General features: G+C 39.9%; 1 protein-coding gene across 1 annotated transcript; it reads left to right on the plus strand.

Moving 5' to 3' along the window:
- Positions 1–2,446: 2,446 nt before the first annotated feature.
- On the plus strand, positions 2,447–20,759 carry hapln4 (hyaluronan and proteoglycan link protein 4). Its single transcript, XM_084723208.1, has 7 exons — positions 2,447–2,551; positions 10,106–10,223; positions 13,785–13,974; positions 14,602–14,774; positions 14,942–15,057; positions 16,079–16,265; positions 19,473–20,759. Exons 1-7 carry the CDS (start codon positions 2,447–2,449, stop codon positions 19,856–19,858), a joined length of 1,275 nt encoding a protein of 424 aa, XP_084579334.1. The 3' UTR covers positions 19,859–20,759.
- Positions 20,760–23,617: the final 2,858 nt, after the last annotated feature.

Raw genomic sequence — 23,617 nt, forward strand, 5'->3', positions numbered from 1 at the left:
CTTGTGTATTCTGAATGACAATAAAGTTTCTGTCTGTCTGTCTCTGTCAAAGCTCAGTGTATAATATTTTATACATTTTTAAAATTTGTTATTCATGTTAATGTTAATATTCACTTATCTGAAGATTCTACACAAAATATTTTATTTAATAAATATTGTTTTTGTTGTACTTCATTCTGTTCTGTATAGATTTTATTCTTAGATCTTATTCTTTGACTGACAGATGGAACAAACTCGGGAGGGAAGCACTGGGAAGCACCCTTTATTTAATTTTATTTCCTATTCTTTACCACCATTGATTTCATGTTTGGTTCTAACTCTTTGCTATTTGTCCTTCTGCTGCTGAACATTTGCCCTTCAGGCAGTGAGGGTCAATTAAAAGTTTGTCTTAGTATACACTAACTTAGTTCTCCGTTCTTCATGTTTTAGCTCAGAGTGAATTATTGAGTGCTTGATGAATAAAAAGAAAATGCACAAAATGATCAAACATTCTGTTCTTTATTCAGTAAACACAGTGTATCATAACAACAGTATTGCACCACTACTATTTTAAATCATCAGTTCATTATTTATTCATTTTCATTGCTAAAGTCTTCACAAATACTTTTTTTTTTTTTTTTTTTTTACATAATTAACATTCTGTCTGTAACTGTTGCCATTGTAACAGATGTTACCAGTCATAATTATCAAGGATGACATAATAGGCTATAAATAATCAACATAATATTACATGATAATCTGTAAATCTGCTTATTAATCTCTTTAGGAATGAAACTGTACATGTTGAAAATTAATCAAAACATATGAACAAAGATTTCAATAGAATAAGTTTGGTAATGTACCAGTTTTTGTTTCCTTTGGGGTTATGAGACTTTGGTGGATGTACAAAATGTGTTTCTTTCTTCTCGTGACAGTGGAGATTACCTTTACCATATCATTACATCGTTAAGTGCTTTTTTGTCATTGGATGTATGTCCATGTTGTTAATGCATTTTTTCCCGTAACAAATAAAGATTTTTTTTAAAGTCACTTGTCATTGTCTTCATAATGGCAATTCTACTTTTATTCAAGAAGATAGATATAATTCGGGTTGTTGCTGCTCCCTACAGTGCAGCTATTTTTCAATAGTCATCTGTGTCAAGTAAGTACGGTAAGGAGGCAAACAAAACAAAGTAAGACTTATAAAACTTATTCTACTAAAATATGAGCAATGTTAGTTGTGTGAATTGTTTAATTTATAACATGAGGTGCATTACAAAAGAGTAAGGAGCAAGCAAGGTAAGCCAGCAGTGTCCAACTCCGACTCCGGGGGGGGCGCCTCCTGTGGCCAGCTGGCATGACGTGAATTTTGGGGGGCGTGTCTATGCTGTGTAATTTTGAAATTGTCTCACCATGAAAGACAAAATTGCTATAAATTTAGTATACATGATCAGATCTGCACCATACTTCACATGTTTGAGTTTTGCCTGAACACATCTACATGAAAGTGTTCTGAAGTAGTTATAGCGCCACCTTCTGGCAACAGGAAATTACATTACTTTGACGTTCGCCTCCATACAAGCTGACCATATCCAACTCAGATCTGGCTAGAAAGGCCTTACGACCTTGGTAATGCTGTGTTGTGAAGATCTTGATATATTCTCAAATGGCATTGCCATGATGTCACGGCGAAGGTTGACATTTTGCCAAACGGGAAGTTGCATTAATTTCCATTTACTTGGTTGAATCTGCCTGAAACCTCACATGTTCAATAAACATCCAGGCCTGAACATATGATAGGAGTTTTGTCCATGTGCATGGCCAGATAACTTGGTCACACCCTTGAAAGTGCCCACTGGTGGCACATTTTACTGAACATGAACAAACATCAGTACGCACATGTATCATGACCAGGCACACAAAACAGGCTCTTGAACCTATTGGCTAAACCAAACAGGAAGTCAGCCAGTTTGAATTTAGTGGTCAATTTTGGTGTAGTACACATATCTTAACAAATTCCTCCTACAGAAATAATCTGATTGACTTCAAAATCAGAATCAGAATTCTGCTTAGGGCCCCATGGAGGTCAGGACCGGCTCTGAATATAATGCTTTGGATTCATCTCAGTCATTTTAATGAACACACAGTGTGTTCTTGACATAGATATAAATGGTTAGTAATGTGCTAAGATAAAGCTTTTAACATCAGCAGTGTAACACTTCTCTCCATCCATACCCCATCAATAGCAGCAGACCACTCATAAGTAATTATCCCTCGTACTTCGCTGAGCAATAGGCCAACAGACAGACAGAGAGAGACTGTCTCATTTAATTCACTCTCCCTCAGCAGCTTTTTCATGCTGAAGTGTGACATCGGCCCTGCTTGCACATGCTAGCAGTGCATTCTGAATGTGTGACAGAGGCCTTAAATCAAATGTGGCCTCTCCAAACTGCTCTGTAATCCCATGATGGGAGTCACAGGGGATCTCTGCTGCAGATGTCTGCTCGGCTGTGCGTTCAATGCTGTGGCTCTGAAAAATACTTCAACTGTTCACACTGCAGTGCTGGAAGAGGTAACACTTTGTAATGAAATGTCTTTTGAATTCATGTTTTAATGAATGCATGTCATAGCTTCAGTTAAAATCCTAATCCATGACGTATCATAAACTCTTCAGGGTCCTCATTAATAAGTAAGTAGTATCTAGTATCTTATGTATCCATTCAGTAGTATTTGAGTAGCTGTTAAGTACTGATATAAAGCAAAAAAATTGTTTTTATTTTAATGGATCACCTAACAGTGTGGATGGTAGATGTAGTCAGTTGAAGGAATAAATTCCTCAGTGTTTGCTATATTGACTGAGAAAGCATTGTTTTTCAGCCATCATCAGCCCATCTAGCCCATCTTCAAAGAAAAACTGAACCCTAAAATGCATCTATGATGGAGATTTGTATGCAATGCAAACCCTAAAGAGTTGATCCCTACCTTTTAAAAATACCTTCTTCTCGATTTTGTTTGGCAAACTGCCCTTTTAAATCCTGTGAATCTGGCCCACCGAATCGCTGCTGATTCGTATGCACTTCATTTGAGAATATGACCTCCCTCCCAGATAGCAGGTTATCTCAGAAAAATCCTCAGTGCTACAACAATATTGAAAGAAAGTTGCCTGGAGTGTATTTCTTAACTTGTGATAGATATGTAGGAGGATAATCTTTCTCTGCTCTGAGGTCCCTAAACTGGAGCAACTCGTCGGTAAAGGCCTCGTCTAACTCTGGTATGCAGAATATTTTTGCTCAGTTTATAGTACCCAATGCACCATTAAAGATGATGTTAAATAACACACCACATCAACTGGCAAAGCATCCAGCTGTTGGCCCTAGCTTGAAAGCAAGCTGTCAATGTTAACATCGTTTATCTCTCCTCCAACAAAGCATCACTTCACTGTATTTTTCTTCTTGTGCTGCGTCTCATGCTGATAGGTCTGCGAGGTCCCAGGGAGAGCCTGGCCACACGTCTCCAACTCTGATAAACTCCTCTCACAGTGAAGCCGTGCAGGACCGCAGAATCTCATGCAGCTGCACAGCAGTTGACAGGTCCACCTCCTTGTTCTGTACGACACTGCCAGTCAACTTGGATCTCAGCCGCACAGTATGTTATAATGTAGCTATCAGAGCAGTTTCACTTCTTTTTTTAAAGTTGAACACAAAGTGCAGCTGCCTCATGCGGAGTGTCCTGTCTCCTCTCATTGTTGGTCGCTATGATCTCAAGGGCCTCTCTTATTTTACCATCACTCTCATGAAGGGCTCTTGTGGAGTCTGTGCCAGATGCCCATATGGTGCTTGAGAGAGACTTCACTGTCAGATTTGTCAGTGATGCTGCTCTTAACACCTTATTCCACTGGTGATTGTTTGAAGAGCAAAACTCATGTGGGGCTACAGAAACTTGTAAACAGCAGCTGCAGCTGCTTTTGGCAACATTTATACCCTCAGTATTCAGTGTTGGGCTACACAATCTAAATTTCACATTGTTGACATATTAGAACAAGTGAAAGAGGATCTGGGATCAATTTCAGCACAAACTCAGCATTGCTGGACCAAAGAAGTCAATGAAACCCCAGAATATCCTGGTCTTTTGCACTGTGATCATAATTTTGTCTGCTCTGGTATCACTGGTGTAATATTGTCACTACAGGGACTGGATTTTTGGGGTATTTTTGGAGTAAAATATCCTGACTTTGATATATTGGCTGACATTCTTTAGATAATAAAAGTGGTTAATACATGTGACAGACATATGGAGGCAGCACATTTTACAGTTAAACGATAAAGCTTTATTGTCCAAAATTATATAATGGAACTGAATCTGTAAACTTTCACTGGTATCTTTTTAGAATTAAGATTAACTATGAATAAAAAACAGACAGAGCAAAAATGTTTATGTATTAAACCTGGGTTAAGAAAGGGATTAAATATATGTGGAACAAATAAAAGCAATCTGCGTTATGTTCTGTTAAAGGTTTTCATATTGGACAACATATTTGCAGATACCAATATAGGCTGATATAACTGTGATAGGCCAATAGCAGACTGATAATATCACTTGACGAGTTGGACTTATAATATCATTAGGGTCAAATTTTTATTCAGTGAGTATAAAATCAATACATCAGTGACCTGATTGTATTATTCAGTGGTATTCAGATCCTTTACTTAAGTAAAAGTAACAAAGCTGTAACACTGACTTATGCTATTGTAATAAAAAGTCCTGCAGTGGAATCATAGTGAGTTCTTAAAGGGACTGCTCAGCCTGTGACTGTTTTGGTGTGAGTTGCAGAGTTTTGGGGGTATCGGGTGTAGAGATGTTCTTTATTGTTCTCCGATATAGTGTAACTAAATGGCACTCAGCCTGTGGTGCTCAAAGCACAAAAAAGAATAAAAAAAGGAAAAACAGTTATTTCTCTTTCCAGAAATCATGACTAGGTTACTGAAGAGAATCCACAGACTTTGTTGTGAACAGTTTTATGTAGGAACTATTTTCTTGCTACCGAACTAGAACGTCAACTGTATCAGCTACATCAGTGGTATTAAAAGTACAGCTCAGTTGAGGAGGATGTATTTTTGATTTTGGGGAGATCTGTCCCTTTAAATAAAAGTACATGTTGTATTATTAGCAACATCTTCTCAAAGTATCAAAAGTAAATTCACTCATAATCCATAAAAATGTCCAGTGTGAGTGTGTGTACAACTGCTATGTTTTTCTTAAGTAAATACTTCTCCACCACTGTTATTGTTGATAAATGTTGATTACTGTATCATTATTATAATGTGTCATGATACACCAAGATGAATTGAAGCTGAAAGTCCATTCTTTCTAACCTCACTCCTCCTCAGCCATAAAGTTGTTTGGATGAATTTGATTTGTCTTGATAACATCGATCGGTCTTAATCTGCAGTCACAGACTCAACACTCAGCTTCCATTCATCTGATTGGTCTTTAATAACAACAATGTTCTGCCTGAAAGTTAATAAGATTTCACTGCATTAACTGCAACAAAGAGTGTGACACTCAGACTGATAAGTGACAGTCTAATGTGCTTCAATGATGCATGTTCACAAACGTGAAATCATTGCTGTGATTGACTCCTTCTCCACACAGTAGTCGGCAACAATCAAATGTGGTGTGCTGCGTCATCAGAGGACTGCGGGACCCACAAACACCGGTGGTTCCCCCTGCAGTGCGAGAGATCAGCGATGGGACTGGAAACACAGAGAGAAAGGGGAGGGAGGGAGGCAGAGACGCGAGAGCTGCTGCAGAACAACATTTAGCCTGGGCTGAGGAGTTAAACGGCACACAGCGGCACATCTGCTTCATCCAGGCATTAATCCTGTTGTGATAGCCATGGTAAGTTCACTTCTGTGCTCCATTAGTACGGCTGTGCCCTGCAGTTCTCTGTGCTGCATGAGGACTGCAGGGATGTACATTGGAATAACCTTGAGAAAAATGATTGCAGCAGGGCTGTTTATAGTGTGCAATGTGCATGTAAAGGGGCTGGTTTACTGACTCTGCTTCACTGGGGCCTGTTGTGATCTTATGTACTGCAGCAGTGCTGCTGCGTAGGAAGAGATTATTCACAGGTGACACTGACAATGCAGACCTCTAGCAGTGCACACAGCTGCAGCATACATACTTGACTCCTGTTTTGTGTTATGATCATATGATTTCATCAACAGTCAAGTAAAACAGCAACCTACAGAATGTATCTGCACATATGTCGAAAGTTTGTATTTTGCGGCGTCTCCCCCCTCCCTAACATAAACCTATTTTTGTCTTTTTTTTTAGGGAGGGACAGGACTATTTAGGGGGAGATAGCAGGTCAGCAGTATTTGCCACATAGAAGTGGTATATATATCATCTGAAAACTGGGAGGCTGAAGATTTTTTGAGATGTAGCTCAGCAGGGTGTCAAGTTTTTCTAGTCATAAATCTGTAATAAACACAGGGCCTCATGCAAGAAGCCATTTCCGAACAATCTCCTCTTATTTTTGTTTGTATCCATGATTTGTTGTTGTCAGTGTTTGTCAGTGCCCATTGATTTCTTAGATTCACCATTGTTTTCTTATTATTGCTCTTCTCATATGAGAAAGTGATCAAGGGCACTCGTACCAAGATAAAAAAAACAAAACAACAACAACAACAAAAAAAAAACATCTAATTTTCTCAGTCCTCTAATTGTTTGTCCAACATAAGAAAACACAAGTTTAAAAACTATAGAACATTTAGACCTGAACAAACACTCAAAGACATCTATATTTTACAAGTCTTCCCATGTCAATATCATGCTCCACAAATCTCCTGCTTTTATTCATTTTATATCATCTTAAATTCACTAGTTTAAGGGTTTTAGACCATTGGATGGAGGACCAAAAAAAGTAACTTGAAGACATCTATAGATCCCTTAAACTGACATAATGTAATAAATTTTTATCAGATTTGGATACTTGTTTACATCTGGAGTTGAATGAAACAATTTGCAATGTAACAAACTTTTGTTAAACATTTGCATTTGTATTTGGGTGAACAATCCTTTATGTACCCCACAATTACTTATTTATGTTGCAAAACACTGTTGTATGATCAGCTAGACACATTGACGTAGACACAAGCATAGAAATCAACAAAACAAAGATTCAAACTAATCACACTTTGATTAATTCCTAAAAAAAAAGATTAGGAAAGTATGGGAAAAAATACAGCTCACACAAAATACTTTCACACTTTAAAAACAAGTTTCAAATAAATAAATGCATCAGCAGATGTTGAGTATCATCACTCTAGCATTTTTCTGATTGGAGGAATAAGATGTTTTACCCGACCAACTATTCAGTTCATGCAGATTTCAATCTTCTACTTAATGATAATAGCTATAGTTTAAAGTGTTTACATAGTTAATAGATCATCTTTTTGTTATACATAAATCAAGGGTGTACTTCTTTGTTTGGGTAGTACGAACAATTAACCTATCTGCATGCACACACATCTATGGAGTACTGTAGGTCTATGTTGCCCCACAGAGAATATTAGAACACATTCTGTATATCGTAATACTTCATACATACCTGAAACTAAACATAGGACAACTTTGTTGCCTGTTTGTGGAAGTGAAAGTATTTTTTGCATATTTTTTTTCCTCTTTCTGTCTCTTTTCTGTTCTCTCTCCTAATAAATTGTTTTGTATTGTTATTCAGTTCCTTTAGGCGTGTATGCAGCCCTTTGGCTTTGTGTATAAAAATCTATATTTCCCTGTTGTAGACTAATACATAAGTAGGTGTACATCTTTGCACAGCAAAGGTGACCTATTAAAACATTTCTGCTGTTTTGTGCATACTTATCAAGGGAATCCGTAGCCTAAAATTTTAAATAATACTATGATACAATATAGACCCGGGTCACTCATTACTTCTTCATGCTTACTGCTTCAACTACGCCCTCCTCCTGCTCACTCTGCTCCTCAGCTTCCCTGTCACACTGCAGCCACCTCTCCCTGTACCTGTTGCTGCATAATGTCAGATACCGCTGCTGTTGTAGATGTTAATCAGTCCCTGCAGCGAACTTATCTGTGATTTTTGCACATTTGGCGGCACCCACATCTAGATTGTTATGTTGGCCCGTTCTGAGCTGACATCTGACAAGAAGCACAGAGGAGAGAGGCGGAGGGGTGGGGCTGGCCCTGTTAAAGAGATATGACTGGGCCAGCAAAGTGACACAAAACAAAATGATTCAGTGGGCTGCAGGCCGTTTTATCGGCCAAAGATTAGAAAATAATATCACCAACCACCGTCCCTCAAAGATGCAAAATTGCCCAGTATGCCAGATTACCAGTCCAGCTCTGCCACGACACATTTGTACTAGATGGTTTTTGCTCAGAACTGCATGGGATTATCATCTGTAAAGTGGAGACTCTTGGGTACCCATACAACCCATTTTCATTCTGAATTGTCTTGACATTAAAGGGAGCCCTTTGAAAATCACCATGACAGTTTTTCTCTCACCAAAATTTTGCCTAACTTTGGAGCGTTATTTATCTGATTTTTCAACAAACTAGCAGAACATGTTTCCATGGTACCAGTGGACTCCTTAGTTTTTCTAGTTCCATATGCTACTGATATTTTTACGCAAGGTTTAAAGCCCACTGCAGACTGAAAGAGACTGATGTCTGATGGGGACGTAAACCAGCAGAGTCGAAGAAATTATGCAGCAACAGCGGGGATGCTGGGTCAAAATGCGCACAAGCCTGCAACTGTAGTGCTCTGAGCAGCCACTCATCCATAAGAGAGAGCTTGTAAAGGTAATGAGCACTTGACCAGCAGCAGGAACTTCTAGCGAGGTGATTGGTCACTGCCCACTCTGCTACTCTGATGAGAGCCTTGAATTCTGTCGCAGTCTCTTTCTGCCTTTTTTTTTTTATTTTCATGTATTATATGTAGATAAACACAACAAACAGTTTTCTTCATGAGTTTTTCTGCCTGTCTTCCTTTGTTACAACTGGCCTCTGCTGAACCAAGCCTGTTTCCCTCACAAGTTTCCAAACGCTTCCTTTTCCTTCAAGTGGCACCTGGCGGTAAAGATAATAAAGTGCTAAACAAGCTTTATGTCCTGACTATCCTGTGAGGACTATCTCCTACTTTCATACTGTGACTGTGAGCTGCACAGCTGGCACTTTAAAAGTGGTGTGTGTAGCTGGCTGCTGCTTGAAAGCGGGACTCTCAAACCAAACAGTTGTGTCACTAACCTTATTTTCTTGTTTTGTGAAAGCTGAAGTAATCAATTATCTGATAAGTTCTCACTGAGCAGCTGAACTACCCGATATTCAAACACCAAAAGTTTTCTGGTGGGATTTCAGCATGACTGAAGGAGACAGATGTGGATTTTGCTCAAGTTGTTCAGGATATATTATGGTGCTAGCAAGAACTCATCCACAGGGTTCTACAGAGAATATTATGCTACTAAGAACCCTCAACAAACCCTTGATGAAAAAGTTCTTGAAGGATTTCAACAATCGTTTCTTACATGAAGGGTTCTTCGGACGAAAAGGGTTCTTAAGGAAACCTTCAGTCTCACAAATAAACCTTTGATGAACCCTTTCTTCCTAAAAAGGTATTCCACACAAATAAATGGTTCTGAGCAGAATGTCAGCCCCTCAGGAAGAACCCTTTTGGAACCCTTAATGTGTTGCATTAAGGCTTTGGTAGGCAGTTTGTTTTTGGCATCACTGGGCAGAACTTCTGTGCTTCAAATCTTTTTTCAGACTTTAGCAAATCTAAGTCATAAAATACAGATCCTTTGGGTCCGAGCCACCAGCCCAAATCGTTGTTACTCGACTGCCTGGGAATGAGACTCAGCAGTCAGCTATTCTCCAAAATCATTTACTGCACCTTTAAGTTACTTTTTGTTTCTCCTTGGGGTGAATACCAGAGCAGTGAAAAATGTCAAGTGCTGTCCTTGGTATCTTTGGTACTCTTCAGCTTTGTATTTTCAGGTCTTGATTGCGCCCCTTGAATGCTACTATGTGCTTTTTCCATTTCTTCAAAACCTGTGACCATCAGATTTATCTGTTGTGTCCCCTCCTGCAGTGGTCAAAGCAGCTGCAGCCTCTGGCCTTTACGGTTTTCATCCTGACTTCTGCCCTCTCAGTGACTTCCTTACCTGCTGACATAGAGAAGGGAAGGAGAAAGGTGGTGCATGTTCTTGGTAAGAACAATTTTTTTCCTTTCCGTTCTCTTTTTTTACAGCTCACAGCAACAAAATCAAGAGCTTAGCTGCTACAGCATGTGCTGATGTGAAAATATGTCAGAAACACTGTCTACTGAGGTCACTTTAGAGTTTGATGACACCCTTTGAAACAAGGAAAATTGCTCTAGTTATCTCAGCAAGGACTCAAAGAAAGAAAACCAATGAGAAAATGCTCAGGCCTTCAAATTCAGTTTAGAAAATCTAAAATCACATGAACATAGCAATGGAGGAAACTTAATTCAGGAATATGCAGTAAAACATGCACAGCATTTCAAACAGTATTCCAGGAGCCAGCGCTGTCTTAACTCTAGAATATTAATGCATTATCAAAGTTGTTAATATCCCTTCTAGCACAAGTATTCACTTGAGGACTGTGATAAATTTCTGAAGTTTTAACAAAATTGATGTCATCAGGGATCAAACTAATCAACAGCATTAGAGCTGCCTGTCCATATTATCTGCAATGTAGAGGTTTAACAGAGAGGCATTTCTTCTTGTATTAGACAGAAAGTCTCAAAAGACTGAACTCCTCTTCCTGCCCAATAAATATTTTATTTGACAAGACCTTTATATGTAAATCTTTAGGCAGTCTTACAGATACTTTGCAGATTAAGCAAAGTAACTGCAACCTTTGGTTAATAATGATAAAGTAGAGTAAAAAATATAGATGCTTCTGAAATTTAGCGGATTGTGAGTATGAAGTTGCATGAGATGGGGAAAAGTGAAAAGAGAGTAAAATACCTCAAAAATGTATGCAAAGCTGTAATAATTGATTTTTTTTTTTTTTGCATGCTTTGGTTCAGTATAACAACACAACAAATACCGCCCTGACATACACCCTGTCTTATAGAGCAGGGGCTCCCAAACTTTTTCATTCCCCTGAATTGCATAAGCTTATGGTTGGCACCCTCTGAACATATTTCTTTTATTTCATTAACACAATAATAATAATAATAACAACAACAACAACAACAACAACAATAATAATAATAATTAATAATAATAATAATAATAATAATAATGATAATAATATTTTAAAGGATTGCAATTTGTAATTTAACCATATGTAACTAATTACATGTAACATGTTACTCTCTAGCACACACATTTGTGTGAAATTTTGTAATGACGAGTGTATGAGTTGAGTTACATGTGTTTTGTAAGGTCACAGTGAACTTAGACCACAAAAATCTAAGCAGTTCTTCCTTGGATGTTTGTACCAAATTCAAAGAAATTCCCTGCAAGTGTTCCTGAGATAACACCTTTACTAGAGTAACATAGTCATGATGTTACAGTAACCTTTGACCTTTGACCACCAAACTCTAATAATTTCAGCCTTGAGCTCAAATGAACATTTGTTCCAATTTTGAAGACATTCCCCTCGACAAAAATACAAAGGACAAAAATAAAAAGTTATACAAATTTATCTAAACTCACTTGGAAATGAAAAGTAAAACAAAAAAGCAGTGATAAAGCAAACTGGCAAATTAAAATGTTGAATAATTATCATTCCCCAGATACAGTATTTTGATAAACCGGCCTTCCTTCTCCTCTTTCCTCCCACAGAGGTTGACACCGGAGCGGTTACAGTGCAGACAACTCCTGGTCTCATCTAATCATTTCATCCTTGAGTCCAAATGGACATTTGTGCCAATTTTGAAGACATTCCCCTCAAGGCATTTTTGAAATATCATGTTTACAAGACTGGAATGGGCTTGAGGTCACAATGACCCTGACCTTTGACCTTTGACCATCAAAATTTAAACAGTTCATCCTTGAGTCCAAGTGGTCATTTGTGTCGAGTTTGAAGAAATTTCCTCAAAGTGTTTTTGAGATATTGTGCTCACAAGAAATGGATGACCCAAAACACACAAACATTTTTGGTCTGTTTTACTCTCCAGCAATCTCTGAGAAAAATATCCGGGTCTTTAAGGAGTTTGACATTATTTTCCGACTGATCCACAGTTTTTTTTCCTCCGCTGTCTATCTGGTGCTTCGCAGGTAGTCTACTGTGGTTTCATCGGAACTTATCTCCTCTAATTAACAGCTACCTGCTGTTTCTAAGCTGCCAGTTGTATCATGACAGTGTACGCTACTCATGTAGTGTAGTGACACATAGAGATGCACACTATCACAGCTGCCTTCACACAGGCACTCTGAGTAACCAGTGGTAGTTCAGTGAAACATCCCTCCAGATCTGCAAACACCAGCAGTAGTTGTTAACTTCAGCCCTACCGCCGAGGCTGTCTGTCTCCTTAATGAAATGGTAACGTGGAGTTGTTTGCGTCAAAATCTGTCTGTTGTAGCGTTGCTGTCAGTGTTGGGAACTAATGTGTTTAAAGTTTTGATTAAATACCACTTGATGCTTTCATGGCTACTGGTGATAAACAACTCTACAGAGTGCAATAAGCAGTGACGGGACTAATTGTTGTCTGGCGTCTATAATTGTAGGTGCCTTTATCTGGTCACAACATAGCAGAAAACCTCTTGCCGCCACTCATTAAATGTTTTAAATGTTTACACCACACTTGTTGTGTGTGTAGTCTTTGACACACTCACAAACAGCGTCTGAGTGAATGTCTGCCAGAAATGCAAACGAGGTCCTGTTATTGCCCATTTGGAAGAAGAGGCCTGTGGTTACCATTAGTCTTGGGTCATTTTGGTGAATTGCTCTCCGTTGAAGTTGAGGTTAAAATTTGAAGTGGGTAATCTGGTGACAGGCCCAGGCAGACACAGAGTGAGCTGCACACTGGGCTCTTTGACCAAAAAAATAAAATAAAATAAAATAAAAAATCCCTCTCGCTATTGATATGCTGCATGTCGAGGCACTAATGCGACAGCTGAGGTAAACAGCACACTCTATATTAGCTGAAGCTGATTCAATTTTGTGGGTGACTCACTGTGGTGTCCCTCATGAGGAGAATCAGATTAAATTTTTCGATTAGAATAAGAATAAGTATTGGCAGTGTCAAGAGTGATTGCAAACAACATTACGTACCTCAACATTAAGGACTTGACTGCATATATTTGTACGGCAATGGAGAATTCCTCATGCATTTGCCTGAATCCACCATCTTTATTATCGTTTAACCTTAATTTAAGGTGTGCAATTCTAAATATAGGTTTTAATGTAGAAATTAAGAAAAGCAACCAGCTGCAAAACCTTTAGAGTTTTAGTTTATTCAACTAAAGGCTAATTTGTTGTGTCAACTTTGGTGAAGTTCACTCAGGTGTTATCTTGAGTTTGTCAAACTTAGTATTAATATTTAGACCTATAAGAAAACATATTGGGGTTGAATTCACCAGCTGTCTAGACAACTTGCTATATTTTAGAACATAAGTTTAGAAGTATATAAGTGATATACAACATATAACTTGGAGTGAACTTCTTAAGGAGGATGAAGACGAAAACAGAAAATCAATGAGAAAGCAAAACCAGATCATGTCATGGGATAAATCATGTCATGTCAGATCATTCCTCAGATTAGTTGGCCTTCCTTTCCCTCTTTCCTCCCACAGAGGATGACACCGGAGCGGTGATAGTGCAGACGGCTCCTGGCAAAGTGGTGACACATCGCGGTGGCTCCATCACTCTGCCCTGCAGATTCCACCACGAGCCAGAGAACACCGATCCTGCTCGTATTCGGATTAAATGGACCAAAGTGACTGATGCGCTGCAGTTTGAGGACGTCTTTGTGGCACTTGGAAGGTAAAATCTGCATCTGCATTTTTCAGTAAATCAATTTATGTTTATTGTTTTAATCTGTTTTTCTGTTTCTCAGTTTTTCCAACCTGACAGGTGATTGATGGATTGATTTTATTTCACTGCCACATACTTTAGATTCTCAGCACACATTTTCAATTTTCAATTCCCCCCTCGTTCCATTTACCTCCTTTCCTCATCTCTCCCTCTGTCCATTCCTATTCACATCTATTTGCTTTCCCTTCCCTCCTTTCATCCCCTCTTATCCAGTCCTGTGCATACCTGCCCTCTCATATCTCTCCTTCTCCAGGTATGGTCTGTGGCCTGTAATTGGCTCAGTTGGCTCAACTACCCCACATTGAGTCTCCCTCTTACCTGTCTTTAATAGAGTATAAACGGACAGCTTCCTCCTCCACTCTCAGCATCTTCTTCTCATCCATCCATCCATTACATCCAGTACTTACTCATTTCATGAAACCTTTAAAGTAATTGTTTGTGTGGTCCTTGCTAGTGAATATAATAGATATAAAGTATTCCACACATAGTCAACCTTTAAGGTATTTCTTATTTTACTCACAGCAACTTTTACTATGGGGAGAAAAACACCTTAAAATTTCTGTCAAATCTCTCCAGGCAGCAGCGAGTGTTTGGATCGTACAAAGGCCGTGTGTTTTTGGAGCAGGCAGGACCAGGCGATGCCTCAGTGATCATCCAGAATGTCACACTGGAGGACTACGGACGCTATGAGTGTGAAGTCACTAATGACATGGAAGACGATACAGGATTTGTGAACCTTGACCTCGAAGGTCAGGAATTTAAAATGCAACTGAGAAGCTCTGACATTTCTGATGCTCTGTTGGCTATTGTATAAAGTGTTGACAAGAGAGACAGACCAGTTCACATGAGATTAAAGTAAAAATCATCCATTTTACAACCTTATTCTCAAAAGTAGGCCTGTTTCTGTCACCTGTAGGAGTGGTGTTTCCCTACTACCCCCGTGAGGGGCGCTATAAGCTCAACTACCACCAGGCAGAAGATGCTTGCAAAGAGCAGGATGCCATTCTGGCCTCCCACTCCCAGCTGCATAAGGTAGGTTTATGTCTTTCCTGTGCAAAAGACTGTCATGTTCAAGATTAAATTCACACTGCAGGCAAAAGTGGCCCAGATTTTTTTTGCTCATGTGTAACTCAGACCTGTTTTTTTCATGACAGTGTCAACAGCACAAATGAAATGAAATCTGATCCTTAAAATTCTGATTTGGGCCACTTTTATATGTGGTCCTACATAAGATACAGATCAGTTTTTTTGCAATACAGCCTCAGATGTAGTTTTGATTCTATGAAATTTTGGATGAAATCTGTGTCTGTGAAGCTATTGTTGTCACAACCTCACTACTCCTGGCTCAGACTCCACATCCACACTTGTACACATTGTACCACAGAAAGCCATAATTCCTCCTCATCTTCATCCTCGTTGTCACCTGCTCACACATTTGCTGCTTCCACCGCACAGGTCGAAACAGACAACAACATCATCAACAACAACAAAATCAGATCTGAGCAGGCTGGAATTTTATCATTTTAGGGGCAAGACCACTTGGCCTTCAGAGTTTTTGGGGTACATTTTTGGGGTACAAAGGTCAAATGCCAGGGCAGCACCAGGTCATGAAATAAAGTTGAAAAACATGAAAAATTATTTCGAATCCACAGAAATAATAAATGTAACTTAAGGGTTGCAGTGTGAACACAGCTTAAGAAAGACAAGGGTAGAAGTTAGAGATCACTACCAAGGATTTATTAGAGCTATCTCCATCACATGTTCCATTGCATAATCATTTACAAGCCTCTACTTTAGTTGTAACAATGTACTGACTGGCTTCAACCCTCAGCCATAAACTGTTTTAGAGCAGCAGTAAGGCTCAAATTAAGAATATGCATAAAACCAGAGCAGAAATTTTACTGCAGGTCCATCCTCCTGTTTTAAAAAGACATATGCATGAAGGTCCAGAGTAATGGAGTTACGTCAGAAGAGATAAACCAATTTCTTCGACTCTCAAAACGTATTTAATCCATCAGCATGACTCACTAACCTACATTATCTCCCGCCACAGGCCTGGCTGGAAGGACTAGACTGGTGTAATGCTGGCTGGCTGGAGGATGGCTCAGTCCAGTATCCTATCTCTCATCCCAGAGACCAGTGCGGCCGCAAGGACACCCCTGCTGGCGTTCGTAACTATGGCTACAGGCACAAGGAGGATGAACGCTATGACGCTTTCTGCTTCACTTCCAAGCTCAATGGTGAGAAAGAGAGAGAGAGAGAGAGAGAGATTGCTGTGTGCACATGTAAGTCTGTATCTGAAGATCAGAAACACTTTGTAGTCCACCTACATGATCACACAACCAAATACAAACATCCAACTAAGCATCCAGCGTCTGTGGCTTATGATTGGAACAGAACAAGACAGTGGCGGAGCTGGATTGTGTGTACTGTATAGAAAGAGGATATATCATGAGTATTGGACCATGGGGAAATTAGGCCGCATGTCTCTGATCTGCGCCTGTGATCTCGCAGGCCTAAGGCCATTGGATTTAGATCAGGCTGTGTTGATTCTGCCCTGCTAGGGCCACGGTGTCCTCTGGGTGCCGTGCATCGCCTTTCATCTCCCAATGCTTTGATTTACATCACATTCCCACAGAGAGTCTGCTAGTGTCTCCGTCACACACGCGCCACCTCCAGGTTCACAAGCTCAAACAAACTTTGGAAAGTTGGAGGCGGCATTAGTTTTTTGCACCATAAAAGTTATCTGTAGTCTTAGGGCACATATATGAGGAGAAAAAGGTGCAGTAAAGGTTTTTATTATATTACTTGAGTAAGATTGAAAGACATCAGAAATGAATGGCTTAATAATAAATGTTAAAACACTGATGATTAAGGGAATAGTTTGTCAATGTTGAAAATACACTTAAATGCTTTCTTAGATAGAAGAAAAGACTAATGCTATGATCATGTCCGTAGTGGCATCCAGACAGACACTACAGGACAACACAGGCATTTCAATTTTATCTCTTGCTGATGATATCACCAAAGAATAAATGTTCAGGCCTGTTGTGCTTGGAGTTTGAAGCTACGGCTTTGCAACTAGCAACAGGAGGAAACAGCTATACAACATTTCCATTATTTTCAGTGTAAACTGTGGAAAGGAGAGGGTACGCGACTGTCACTGTTCTGTACGCACAGAGCTATTTGCTATTTGAATTATATGCCTCTTCTCCAACAGAGAACATACAGATCAATGAAGAGAAACTGTCAACATCACCTTTAAAATCCGGTTTGGGATAATGAACAATGCTCATGATGCTAGTTAGCAAATATATTGAATCATATCTCTTGCCACTTTCTCTATTTTAATGTATGACCTGCTGTATTTAGCTGTGACGAGATTGTGCTTGGCGCTGCAACACATTCTCACTCCCAACTTGTCAAATATGGCAGCTTGGTCAGTGGCCCTATGCTTCAAACGGGTACCCCAGTGACACTCAACTTGCAGCCTGCAGGCCAAATCTGGCCCCCGATATGGTGTCTGGTGGTCCTCCAACCATTGTCTAATTCACAAAGAAAACAAACTGATTCACACTGTTTTTCACAGGAAGGAGAAACAGATATGCCAGTTTTGTATGATGGGATAAATTAGGCTGTTGCCAGCAGAGAGAAGGCTGATCTTTGTGTGACGGCCTTTCAGGCTGTGCAAAGAGCAGCAGGATCAGAAGAAGGAGAAGAAGAAGAGGAGCGGAAGGAAAATCCTGATCCCATAAATGTGTATTTCATTCCGAAAGAGCTTAAATATGCTCTTCATTCTGTCACTGGTAGGAGTAGATTATGTTTATGAATCATTGCAACATTTCAGTGATCGCATGATTGAAGAGGTTCCAGCTATGTTAAATGTTGTATAAACTCTTTCAAACATTAACATTTTGAAAGTAAAGAATTTCAAAAAAGACAAGTTAATGTTTATTCATTTTATCTGATAAACAACATGATTGCCCCAGGCAAAGGAAACTGAGTATCCTTAGGGTGCCCCTCCCAGTGTCAGTTTGTATGTATGTTCAGGGCAAAATATAATGCAAGAAGGGCCCTTCCAGAAATGATGGACTGGGTTGGTGGATAGCAGCGGCCTGTGGATCAGAGGTAGCTGGAAACATCGATGTTGTACCATATTTTAATTTTTACACTTTTTTTTAAAACAGATTAAACACATGAGATATAACATATTACATAACAGACATATTTTGTTACCATTTGGACAAGACACTGGCTGTTGCTCCCCTTTTTCCCATCTTTATGCTCAGCCAAGCTAGCTAGCTTCATATTTACCCTAAAGACATAAGAGTGCAATTGATCATCAAATTCTTAGCAAGAAAGCAACGAAGCATATTTCCCAAAGTGTCCCAAAGTACTCCTTTATAACACTGACCCTATTAGTGAAACATAGTGTGCCGCTGGTTAACAGGACTTTTTAAAAAAGAATCCAGTTAGGAAAAACACAACCTCCAGCCTGCAGTGCCTCTTTGAAGTTTAAAAGAGAATTCAGAACTTCTCATACATTCTAACACACTGATAGATTTTTCATTAACTAGATAAAAGGCAGCGCTCATCAATTTTGGGACAGTCTCAAGTACAAAAAACCAAAAACAAACAGGAAGCAGTAGCAGCGCTTTTCCTCGTTGAGAAAAACGTAGCATGACTGGAACCTTAAACGATTGCTCATGGCTTCCCCTGTGTGTTAATTATTGTGGACAGTCTGTTGTGGGCAAGAGGTTTCAGCCGTGGTCGTGACCGATACTGTTGCTCAGTCCAGCTGGAAGGTATTTACTGGGGTCGCCTGGGGAAATATGAGACAATATTCTGCCTCTCTAATAGCCAGCAGTCACATAAACAAGCATAAAATCAATAGCTGAGCCAAGTGCAGAGCTGAGGTTGCAGACATGATTTTCATGATAGCACTTGTTGTTTGGAGAAACCACCGACCTCTTTATTCTTGGTTAGGGAGGTTCTTTATCCTTTGCTCCTTTCTTAGCAGAAGCTGCCTTTTGATTCACTTCAGTTCAAACAATTCAGCCAATCAGGATACCAATTTCTTTAATACTGCCAGGCGCAAAGTCTCCCCAGAGGTGAGATGAAAGCAAAAATGGAAGCGTTTTAAGAGTAATTTTGAGTTAGAGTGCTGTCCGCTGACAGAGTATTGCCTTTCGATTTTGAGCAGCTGCCCAGACGGTTGTTGGAATGATTTGATATTCTGAACACAATCAGACAGAGTTGCCAGGAAAACTGAGAATATCTATACCCCCAGGGCTTGCTGTGTCTCTGGAGCTTCACTCTTTCGTTCACTTCTCACTCCCTCTTTCCTGTTGCCCTCCTGAACAATGCACTCACCCTGTTTTCCTGCACCTTTTCACGTTCTTACAACAAAGATGCTCTCTTCTCCCTTTCCCTCTATATCCCCTCAGGCAAGGTGTATTTCCTCAAACGCTTTAAGAAGGTGAACTATGCGGAGGCGATGAAGGCCTGCGTTCGAGATGGCTCAGTGGTGGCCAAAGTGGGTCAGCTGTACGCTGCTTGGAAGTTCCAGCTTCTGGATCGCTGTGAAGCCGGCTGGCTGGAGGATGGCAGCATTCGCTACCCCATAGTCAACCCTCGCTCCCGCTGCGGGGGATCCCAGCCAGGTGTCCGACACCTGGGCTTCCCTGATAAAAAATTCCGCCTCTATGGGGTCTACTGTTTCCGCAAGAACAAGGACGAAACAGTGGGTGGAATGACAAAAAGCCCCACAGATAGTTTGACATCAAGGAAGAGCGGCAACAGCATCCCTATGAATGGCACAAAGGTGATTTAAAGTAAAAAAAAAGACTGAGAGCAATTTTAGATTTGACTACAACAACTGTTGCCTAGCAGCCAGACTCCATTCATCGCTTTTAAAGTAAAAACACTCACAGACGAGATGTATTCATTTACAGAGAGAAGCGTGGCTGTGTAAAATTGAGGGTGACATCTTTATTAGGGTGATTTTCCTTTTGTCTCCAGTCAGTCAATCATCTTAAGGAGTGACTGTGTTAGCACATCTGTCGCTGGAAAACTGTATGATTAAACAGCAGCTTGATCATCACTCAGGCACACATCAGATCAGAGAGCTCTGCCATGAATATCCTTGTTTACGTGTATGTGTGTGTGGATCATGTTCTGGCCCCCGCTGTGGCTCTTAAACTCCAAGCTCCGGTCTGAGCCAGAATCGCAGTGCCAGTCGGTGAACACATTCATTACTGGGTGAGACGGGATGATCCGCCTGACTGTATGGAAAAAATCCAAGATGCCCTGTAAGTTTTGATTGTACCAAGTGTAATTGCCTGTATCTGGGTGTCGTGCTTGGTTAGCAACCCTCTGGCACAACGCGAGTCATTTTCCTCATTAAGCTAGACCTGGCAATCTCATCATCAGAGCTGGGCCAAGTAGTAAATATTGCACTAGCTAAAATATTTGCACTTTAAATACATATAGGGCTTTATTTTCTGATAGCATCTTAGCTTAGACTTACTGTAAGCGAGCATGTGTTGCTTGGCTGAGAGTAGTTGCTGAGGCTGAATAAGCACAAAAACGAAGCTACAATAATTGCTATTTACCTCATATACTGCAATTCTAAGCTACCTGGGCCTCCGATGCACTATAAATGTTACATGCAGCGATCTTTACTACAGAGTATGTTTGCCACTACAGACTGGATGAATGTTCTGGAAAGAAAATAAAAGTCTTAATTATTAATTTGTGTTTGGGTGCAGTTTCTTTCTGTATCAGGAGATTTACAACATATGGGTTACAGATTAATTTAAGGTCCATTATGTAAGATTTACAGGGATTTATTGGAAGAATATGTAGTAAGTTTTCATTAGTGTATAATCACTTGAAAATAAGAATTGCTGTGTTTTCGCTTCCTTAGAATGAGCTGTTTAAATCTACATAAGGCGTGAATCCTCTTCCATGGTCGTGTCTAGAAGGGAACCCTAGATTTGCGAGATTTTGCAAAACTCACACAATTTGTACATGCTGTTTCTGTTTCATTGTGCTTGCCTTTTCCTCAGGGTGTAGTCACATCCCACACCTCTCATTGCACTCCACAATAAAAACACTTAATAATTTTACAGCACAGGGTTATATCACAAAACTAAAATCATAGAAATAGCTGAAAATTTAATAAATGGACATGGTATCTTGTAAAACAGCCAGGTAGTCTACAACAGCATCGTTTGTTATTGAAGGAGTGTGAATATCTACAATGACACCGTGCACTGACTTCAGTTATTATAAATGTTCTCTTGTTCTCTCGTGAGTTTCTCCGACGCAGTTGGAAGGGGAGGGCGAGGTGAAATATTGGCAGTCTGCAAGCTCATTGCTAGCTGCCAGTAAATTCTTCACACTGGTTCTGTGAATGAGTGGAGAAATATAACAAAGGCACTCACTTCCATACAGGGAACAAGAGGTCACTGAATGGTCTGATGATTTTTAAGGAATGGAAATAGACTGTATTTATACACATTTTGTTCTTATTCACATAATCACACTATAATGGCAACAAGGAACTGTGCAAACCATCATTGGATAAATCAGAGGATGAATCACTGATCCCGAGTTTAATGGAAGACCTGATCTACCACAGCAAACCTGTGTATCATCCTACAGTGTCTCTTAAAAGTGCATGTAGAGTATTACACAATGACTGTAGTAGTGTACAGCCTTGCTAGGAGTTTTGTACGGTTGAGAACAGCAGTACATTGAGCTAAATGCTCACACAGCATGCTAACAGCCATGCGAACATGCTGATGATTAACAGTTGTAATGTTTACTATGTTCACCATACATGATAGCATCCTAACATTTGCTAATTTTTTCACAGCAATCATACCACTGATATAAAACACAGGTGTTACCAATGATAATAATTAAAGCTGCAGTAGGCAGAAAACGTATAAAAACAGTAGATTGTTGCGTCTAATCTCCGGTACGTTAAATATCAGTGTTTTGGGTCGGAGGCTCTCTGTCTTAAGCCCCTGCTGTCAGACAAGCTTCATGCGCCCACACAACAGTTTAATGAGGCAATTGCAGCAAGAGGGCACCGGCCTCCAGCCACCAGCTGTGTGCGTACTCACCAGAGAAGCTGGTTCTTTCTGTTTTGTCCCACGGTCTCTCTTCTTTGTATCTTCACCAAATCACTTTAAAATGCATTCCTCCTCCGGTCAGCGGTCAACATGGACAGAGAGAGTAATCTGCGTACAGTCAACAGTAGAGCGAGTTCGGCTTCTCTGCAGGTCGCTGCTGCAGACTGGTTGAGAAACAAGAGTGAAGATAAATCCAAAGTTTCCAAGAAACTGTGAAATAAAGACAGATTAACCTGGTAGAGATGAGCTTTGTCAGCATTGCGTGAACTTGTTTGGCAAGGGCTTGAATGTAATGGCCGCTCAGGCTTTGTTCAGACTGCAGGCAAATCAGGATTGTTTCTCAAATCATATATTTAAGATAGACTGTCCACACTGTTATTAGCAGCTGATCAAATTGAATTTGTGTGTTCAGACATCACCAATCTATCTGCATGGGTTGCTGTGGTTAACAATATAGACGTCCGTAACTACGTACTCCGGTGATGCGGTTTTCCAGCGTGAAAGTATGAGAAATGGAGAGAGCCTGGACAGAAACCTACTCCAGGCAGTGCCAGCAGGCAGTGTCTTTCAGCATCTGGCCATGAACTCTTGTTCTCTGTGTTGTCCTCCATACTGCTCTGTTATGAGCAGCATGCAGCTGCTCTGATGCACGCCTGTCACTCTGAATTTGACGTAGTCATTGTGTTTCAAGTGATGCAAAAGAAACTTTGAAATCAGATTTGAGCATTTTAAATCACCTCCAAATATGGCCAAATCACATTTCATGTGTTTTTTTTCCTGTCCAGACTTCCAAAATCAATCTGCCAACAAAAAAGGATTTGGGCTGTCAGTCTAATCAAGGCCTCAAGTTCCACATTGCATGTGTCATGACAATCCGTCCAATAGTTGCTGAGATGTTTCAGTTTGGTCCAAAGTGGTCAACTGAGAGATCAACAGACCAGTTGATTGATATTGCACATCCATAGCACATTTTAGCACATCATATGTTGCATATGAGAGTTTAAAAAATAAATTCCTGATGAACCTTATGATATTTCTGTTATCACTCCCTCCAGGAAATAGACAACACCGTAGTTCTTCTGTTACTGATGGATTTAATCATCTGAATTCCACATCCGTCAATATCATGGTCATCAATCCACCGTCGAACTGTTCAAATACATGACAGTGTGCAAAATAAACACATTCAAGTTGCACAAATTGACAACAAAATATGTGCAATAAACATAACACAGAAATAAACATACCTCGCTGGCTGCACACAACCAAAGAGGGAATGAGTCCACTGGAACAAAATATCTCCAAAAAAAAGAGAGAGACTGGGCGATGTAATGTTTCCTTTAAACTTTTAGGCAGAGCTTATTGTCTTTCTTCTGCTGCATGTTTACTTGGAGGAGAGGTGCAGCAACTTAAAGTGTCCCCCGTGCAACGTGGCACTGTCCATGGTT

The sequence above is a fragment of the Lutjanus erythropterus genome, chromosome 7 (assembly GCF_056507025.1).
Source record: "Lutjanus erythropterus isolate fLutEry1 chromosome 7, fLutEry1.hap2, whole genome shotgun sequence".
In the NCBI taxonomy this organism is placed as follows: Eukaryota; Metazoa; Chordata; class Actinopteri; order Lutjaniformes; family Lutjanidae; genus Lutjanus; species Lutjanus erythropterus.